The sequence below is a fragment of the Selaginella moellendorffii genome, unplaced genomic scaffold, assembly GCF_000143415.4.
Source record: "Selaginella moellendorffii unplaced genomic scaffold, v1.0 SELMOscaffold_147, whole genome shotgun sequence".
Lineage (NCBI taxonomy): Eukaryota > Viridiplantae > Streptophyta > Lycopodiopsida > Selaginellales > Selaginellaceae > Selaginella > Selaginella moellendorffii.
The window spans coordinates 224880-231403 of NW_003314408.1; the positions used below are offsets into that span (position 1 = coordinate 224880).

Below are 6524 nucleotides of genomic sequence, written 5' to 3' on the forward strand. Positions count from 1 at the left end.
TCAACAAGCAAGCATCTCAGTTGCGTATGCAGAAGAAAAAAGTGTTGTCAACATCGCATACTGTAACACTCCTGTCTGTCCGGCTGATCAGGTAACAGTGTCACTTCCTACTTTTGCTTCCATGTTTTCTACGCTTTTTTTCCTTCCGACTTTTCTTATGCTAACCCGATCTCTCTGCTGGGCTCTGAACTGATTGCTTGTCTCCTGCAGCAGGAATCCACAGTGGGAGATCCGCCGCGTAAGCGCGAGTGATGTCACACACCTCTTCCCGATCGATCGTGCGATGTTGCTGGCCGGCAAAAAACGAAAGGCGGTGGTGGTGCTCGCTCGCACTAAAAACTCAAAGAGTAGGGAGACAGTCCAGATGCGCTGCAACATGCTCTGGTGGTCGAGCTCGTTCGTCTCCAAGCTCTTCCTACGGATCTTTCGTCACTACAGAGATTACATTACAGATATCAAGCAGCAGCAGTAGCAGCACCAGAGATTCTTTCGGGTTTGGACAAGTCCAGCAGCCATAGCTTTTAAGCCAAGCAAGACAGGTGGGGGAGAAAGAAAGAAAAAGAAAAAAAAAAAAAACAGCACAGCGTAGAGTATGGAGCAGTACTGTATAAAGTGAACAAGGCAGATCACTTGTTGGCAGCGGTCAGTTGGTCCTCGGCTGCCCGTGGAGCTGGCAATGCAACGGAAAAGGAAAGAAAAAAGAAAAAACACAAAAACAAAAACGCAACAGCAGATCAGATGAGGAACCAAACAAAGTTGACAAAACGCGAGAGATCTTCGGTTGCTCACCTAGACCAATGGCTTCGGAACCTTTCATGATCCTCAGGCGCTTGACGGCCCCCACAAACATCCTGATCGAGAAGAAGAAACGAGCAAAACGTAAAAAAAACGAAAGTGGCGATCGACAACACTTACTCCCAAGGAACATCGCCGACGAGCATGAGATCGCCGTCCTTGTCTTCGTACGTGAGCACGTAGTCGGAGCCATAGATGAAGTTAAACTTCTTGGTGTCGCTCACGAGCTTGTCCTTGGCCACGGCCTTGCCGGCTCCGGATTGTCCTGCCAAGATCACAAGTAAGCGCTCTCTATCCTCGGATCACCGCTACGTTACCGCTGATGAATCGTCTAAACATCTCCTCCAGGGCGCCGGACAACCGCTCGTAGCTGCTGTGAGTCCGCAAGTTCACCTTCCTCCCGATTGGAACTCCATCCATGTACACCTTGACGAGCTGCGATCCCGCTGCCTGGTGCTGGGACGAAGTTCCAGGGGTGGCGGCGGCGGCGGCGGCGGCGGCAGCTGGGCTGGAGGGATTGGACAGAGAGTCCACCGTTTTGGCGTGATGAACAGTGGGAGCCGCGAGTGAATTCTTCCGGAATGATTGGACTGGGGGCCATCCCACTGGAGCCCTGTCGTCACGAGAAAGAGCTAATGAGATCGATCCAACCAAAATCCAATTCGCGGCGCTGGGACTCACCTGGACTGGCTCGCGTCCTCCACGACGTGCTTCTCCACGCACTCGTGAAGATCCGGGGGCTTGAGGTGGCACGACGAGGACGAGGACGAGGATCGCTGCTGCTGCTGCTGCTGCTGCTGCGGATGCCAGGCCTGGGCATCTGGTGTCACGCTTGGGGCAAATCGAGCAGGCTGCTGTGGCTGCGCGGGCTTGGATTTGGCGCTCGACCCATTTGCCCCTTTGTCCTCCTTGTCCCCGTGATGCTGCTCGCTGCCGTTCTTGTGGAACCCATTGGAGCGCTGCTGCTGCTGCTCTAGCTCGTCTTCCTGTGGAGATCCGGGCAGCCCCAGCTGGAGCTCCGTCCTTCGCATGTTGAGACCACCCGCGCTTACCTTGATGCTACTGCTGCTCTTGCCGGCCAGGGGATTCTGCTGCTGCTGCTCGGCCAGGCCAATGTAATCGTGCTCCTTGGCAGCTTGGCTCCCTGTTGCCTCTGCTTCCAGTGTCATGGATCGATCAATGGAGCTTCCTCTCCTGCTTGCTCCCTTGTTCTTGGAGGAAGACTACTCGCCCATCACCATCGCCTCAATCTGGCACACGCGCAGGCTTTAGATCTCAAGCTCACACAGGCTAGAGAGAAGAGAGAAGCCGAGAGTGAGAGAGAGAGAGAGAGAGTGAGTGAGAGAGCTCTAGGGAGGAGAAGAGATGTTCACATACCATCCGGCCTTTAGCCTCTCTTTGTTTCACAGAAAGAGAGCTTGCTCCTTCTCCTCCTCTTTGTTCTTGTGTGTGTCGTAGCAGCAGAAGAGTCACTATTCACTTTTGGTGTGGCATTTTGTTGGGTGCCATGGCTGCTGGCTTCCCTTCCTATCCTCTTCCTCCTATCATCAAGCAACAAATCAAAGGCCGTTTCTCTCATTTACATTATGCGCTCCAAACATTGTACAACCACACCACCTAAAAAAGCATTGGATCATTTCTTAAAACCGGCGCCCCTCTCTAGGCCCCCTGCTGCTTTGTTTGCTTGCTTGCCAAAAGGCAAAAAAAAAAAAAAAATTCACCGCCACAACATCATCAAAATTATAAGCTTTTTTTTTTTTTTTTTCTCGCCTTTTTTTTCTTGCCTGGGTTGTCAGCCCAGCATATCATCTCCCAGAAGATATCATCAGCACCAAAACAATTAAACCCCACAGACAGAGGGACGACAGGCCACTAAGACGCGGACGGACCATCTAACGCTTTCGGTCAATCAGACGGATCCGGTCAAACGTGGGGGCTGTTTAGCTGACGGAGGTGAAATAAAATTTTGTCAACTGTTTCAACCCCCTGGTAAAACGACAAGGCGCAGACAGGAGTGAAATTTAATGGCGCAATTGCCGTACCCCCCTCTCCCCAGTGCATGTTGGGGTGAGGTCGTGGTGACGGTCGTGCCGTACGACAAATTCCTTCCCTTCTTTACTGTGATGGTCTTCTTTAGCGTTTAACCGGACCTTAGCCTTTAGGTGGCGATCCGATTTTGATTGATCTTATAGTTTTTGCTGCAACCACAGTGGAGCGGAATGGAACGAGAAGGAATCCTCCCGACATTGAGGACAAAATAATACGATTCCGGGGAATAAAGAAAGGGTTTGCTGCAGCGATCTTGTTACGCCAGTGGCCAACCGTAAGGCTGTGCCATGTTTTTATCACCACATTCTTGCAAAATAAAAAGGCGTGGGTGTGTGTTATGCTTTTTCTTCTCACTAGTTGCAATTCTAAATTTTATTTGTATTTAAGTTTTCGCTTTCCCAGCATTTGTCTGCCTTTGGGCTCTCAAAGACCGGGCAACTTGGCGCGGTTATCTCTTTTTTTTCTCTCTCTGCAAGTTTTTTAAAATATATCTGTCTGTATATGTAAGAAAATAAAGCCCTGGTTTTTTAATGGATATCTGCGTATGTATAATAAAATAATTTCACAAGCACACCAGCGTACCTTCTCGTTGGGACGAAATAGTAAGGAAGTTAGCTGCAACAACACTCTCGGAGAATTATCTCGTCTTGAATGAATCTGGCATTAGCAGCAGTCGATAGCGACGAAGAAAAATAATAACCAAAAAACAAAAAAAAACTCAGGGAAATAGCCCGTGCTTCTCCACTGCTCAAAAGTAATCAATTCATTCATGCGATGGTAGAGAGCCGGCGTAAGAAGAACGCAACGCAAACAAGAAAGAAAGCAGGAACTAAAAGAGATTTCACGGCACAGAGAAATATGCAAACCCGGAGCGAGTGGATCGAGAAAGCTTTGCATCGATTCAGTCAGAGGGACGGACGAAAGCATCCAAATCAAGCTTCGCTCAGTTTCCTGTAACGGAAGCCTATTATTCTTATTCAACGAGGCTGAGGACGGCACAGCCAAATAAAATTCCACTTACACAAGACACGTACCTCACAGCTCGAGCATCTGGCTCGTTGTGCTGGTTCTACAAAAATGGAGGAAAGTGGCTAGTTGGCTGCTGAGTTCAGTTGTGTGTCCTCTGTAAGTTCATCAAGTGAGTCAAACGAGGATGGAAAGGAAAAAAAAAACGAAAAGCAGGCGCTGTGGAATGACGTGACTGAGAGAAAGCGAGAGTGATGCAGCGAGCCATCAGTAAACAAGAACTAGTTATCAGAGACAAGAGACTCTGAGAACTGGGATTAGATGATTGTCATCACTGGCTGCTGCCACAAAACCGAGAGAGAAAAAAGAGGAGAAAAGAAAAAACAAACAAGAAACTAAACTCTGGCATGGAGGACTACTTCAAACCTTTGTAGACTTCGGGGAGCTGGAGGCCGACTCTATGAGCAGTGTCTTTCAATCGCTCCTTCTCCTCTTCCGATCGGTCCACAGCTATGTTGTAAGACAAGAGAAGATCCTGCAATCAAGAAAGAAAGGAAAAGAAAGAAAAGAACACGAGTAAATGATAGAACGCAGAAACGTTCTCTGGCGATAGTGCTAGAGATTTAGCTTGGAAAGAGGGCGAGCTTACGCTGTGATGGTGGACGCTGGCGACCAACGAGGCATAATCCTTGGCGAGCCGGAGCTTATCGTAGGCATCGGCGGGGGAGAGCGCCGCATTCTTCCGGAACTCTTCCGCCATGAATTCCTTGAAATGCGCTTCGCTACTTACATGCTTCTTCACGACCCGGAGGAGATGCCTGTAGGTCGATCGCACCGCCATCGCCATTTGCTGGTGACCTAACCCTAAATCCAAGAAAATGGCAAAGAAAATAGTAGAGATAGAAAGGGGTCTCCGCCAAAATCGATCGGCCAGGAGCCCGCATTTTGGATTGGCCATCGCGGTAAGCTGCCCGATCGCTCGCTGCTCCCCTCGACTGGCTGCCGATTGATGCAAAGATCGCTGGTGCTGCGACGGGAGATCGCAAACGGGCATGGCGAGCGTGCGGTGGAGGAGGATGGAGTGAGCATGGATTCGCCACGCAAAGGCAGCGGCGGCGGTGTGTGTGAGATGGCTCCTCTAGCGGGATATAGGAAATGGGGACTTTTGGGCAGTTTCTTAGTCACAGCAGTGGTGCTAGTGGTTTTCCTGTGCCACACCGAGTCCCGGCGCGAGCAGGAGATCTTCCAAGACGCGGAGGTTTTGGAGGAGCAGAGGAAGAACAGGATGGCAGCGGTGGAGGAGAAGTTCGCGTTCCATGACACTGTCGACGCGTTTCGAAGGTGGGACGAGAGCGTGGGGTGCTCTCGGTTCCGGCGGAGCTTCCGCAACTTGACCGGGGATTTTGTTCCTCGCCCGCCGAGCTTCCAAGACCCGGAGATCAAGTGTAGCAAGCTCCGGAAGAAGCACGTCGGGATCCACGTAAAGTCGTGGACGTGGATCCCGGACAACTTGGACAACTTGTACTCTTGCGGCTGTGGATTGAGCTGCCTGTGGACGAAGTCTCCCGTGCTGGCCGACAAGCCGGATGCGCTCTTCTACGAGTGGAACAAGCCTCCCGTGGAGGTACGCTAAAGGTGCTGGATTGTTTGTGCAAGTCCTCTAAAGTTTCTTCTTTTTTCCTTGCTTTTCGATTCCACAGAGAAAATCGGGAGACCCTCTACGCATCTACATCGATATCGAGCCCCAGAAGCAGCGAGCCCCCGCTCAGGACATTTTTGTCAGCTACCACCATAGCTCGGACGTGCAAGCGACGTACGCTGGCGCGTTGTTTCACAACTCGAGAAATTACTACATATCTCCAACCAAGAACAAGGTACATAGCCGTTTTGTTTCTCTCTAGGCTCTTGTTCCTCACGGTGTTGTTCTCGTTTAACAGGAAGTTCTCGTTTACTGGTCCTCGTCGAGGTGCCTTCCCGAGAGGCAAGAGACCGCGAGCAAATTCCTGGCACTCGTGAACCACCACTCGTTTGGGAAATGCCTCAACAACGTCGGGGAGAGAGACGCGGCTCTGGAAATGTATCCAGAGTGTAGGCAGGAAGGGCAGGACCAGCAATGGAACCAACATCTCCACTGCGCGATGTCGCACTACAAGTTCGCCTTGGCGATCGAGAACACGAGAACCGAAAGCTACGTCACGGAGAAGCTCTTCTACGCCCTCGACGCCGGGACGGTCCCCATATACTTTGGAGCTCCCAACGTCATGGACTTCGTGCCTCCCAAGTCGATCATCCTGGCCAGCGAGTTTAGCAGCATGGAGAGTCTGGCCGAGTTCGTCAAGGGACTGGCTCAAGATCCAGTCCGGTATGCCGAGTACCACGCTTGGAGACGGTGCGGAGTGACTGGGAATTACTACTGGGCCAGAGCGCTCAGTCTTGATTCTCTTCCTTGCAGGCTGTGTGCTTGGATAAGCAGGAACTAAACTGAAATAATCATTTTTGTGTCTGCTCAGCACAAGATCGGTTTGTATCATGAATCTTCTTTGTTCGTTGACATACTGGATATTAAGAGATACACAACTATAATTGGCAATGCGAACTCATGAACATTGATGGATATTATAGGAATATTTTTTTGTACCAATAATAGAATCTTAGAACCATCAATAGTTTTAGTTGCGAGACTTGATTCCAATTGCACTCCCAACTAAAAGAGA

At 50.4% G+C, this 6524-nt stretch overlaps 3 protein-coding genes across 4 annotated transcripts; 1 reads left to right on the top strand and 2 right to left on the bottom strand.

The window, feature by feature from the left end:
* On the bottom strand, nt 1-2459 carry LOC9652233 (auxin-responsive protein IAA16). Its single transcript, XM_002993021.2, has 6 exons — nt 2173-2459; nt 1477-2045; nt 1113-1408; nt 916-1060; nt 790-851; nt 1-670 (listed from the first exon to the last, which is right to left on the bottom strand). Exons 2-6 carry the CDS (start codon nt 1962-1964, stop codon nt 627-629), a joined length of 1035 nt encoding a protein of 344 aa, XP_002993067.1. The 5' UTR covers nt 1965-2045; nt 2173-2459; the 3' UTR covers nt 1-626.
* A 1130-nt stretch (nt 2460-3589) lies between these two features.
* On the bottom strand, nt 3590-4803 carry LOC9652411. Of its 2 annotated transcripts, XR_002991260.1 has the most exons (4): nt 4460-4803; nt 4237-4345; nt 3879-3967; nt 3590-3795 (listed from the first exon to the last, which is right to left on the bottom strand). XR_002991260.1 is itself a non-coding variant. In XM_024666750.1 (3 exons), the coding sequence occupies exons 1-3, from the start codon at nt 4766-4768 to the stop codon at nt 3936-3938; spliced, it is 450 nt and encodes a 149-aa protein (XP_024522518.1). In that variant the 5' UTR covers nt 4769-4803; the 3' UTR covers nt 3590-3935. The 2 variants fall into 2 exon arrangements, 1 of the variants encoding a protein (XP_024522518.1); XM_024666750.1 differs by having other exon boundaries at nt 3590-3967.
* Nucleotides 4797-6400, top strand: LOC112343388 (alpha-(1,4)-fucosyltransferase-like). Its single transcript, XM_024666749.1, has 3 exons — nt 4797-5434; nt 5511-5684; nt 5748-6400. The coding sequence occupies exons 1-3, from the start codon at nt 4820-4822 to the stop codon at nt 6288-6290; spliced, it is 1332 nt and encodes a 443-aa protein (XP_024522517.1). The 5' UTR covers nt 4797-4819; the 3' UTR covers nt 6291-6400.
* Nucleotides 6401-6524: the final 124 nt, after the last annotated feature.

Excerpts from the sequence above, each read along its gene's own strand:
- LOC9652233 (XM_002993021.2), bottom strand. The coding sequence starts at position 1,964 with ATGACACTGGAAGCAGAGGCAACAGGGAGCCAAGCTGCCAAGGAGCAC. Across the intron at positions 1,409-1,476 it reads GAGGACGCGAGCCAGTCCAG|GGCTCCAGTGGGATGGCCCC; the intron begins GTGAGTCCCAGC and ends TCGTGACGACAG. Across the intron at positions 671-789 it reads TTCCGAAGCCATTGGTCTAG|CTCCACGGGCAGCCGAGGAC; the intron begins GTGAGCAACCGA and ends TTGCATTGCCAG.
- LOC9652411 (XM_024666750.1), bottom strand. The coding sequence starts at position 4,768 with ATGGCCAATCCAAAATGCGGGCTCCTGGCCGATCGATTTTGGCGGAGA. Across the intron at positions 4,346-4,459 it reads CCAGCGTCCACCATCACAGC|GATCTTCTCTTGTCTTACAA; the intron begins GTAAGCTCGCCC and ends TCTTGATTGCAG. Across the intron at positions 3,968-4,236 it reads GCTCCCCGAAGTCTACAAAG|AGGACACACAACTGAACTCA; the intron begins GTTTGAAGTAGT and ends ATGAACTTACAG.
- LOC112343388 (XM_024666749.1), top strand. The coding sequence starts at position 4,820 with ATGCAAAGATCGCTGGTGCTGCGACGGGAGATCGCAAACGGGCATGGC. Across the intron at positions 5,435-5,510 it reads GGAACAAGCCTCCCGTGGAG|AGAAAATCGGGAGACCCTCT; the intron begins GTACGCTAAAGG and ends TCGATTCCACAG. Across the intron at positions 5,685-5,747 it reads TATCTCCAACCAAGAACAAG|GAAGTTCTCGTTTACTGGTC; the intron begins GTACATAGCCGT and ends CTCGTTTAACAG.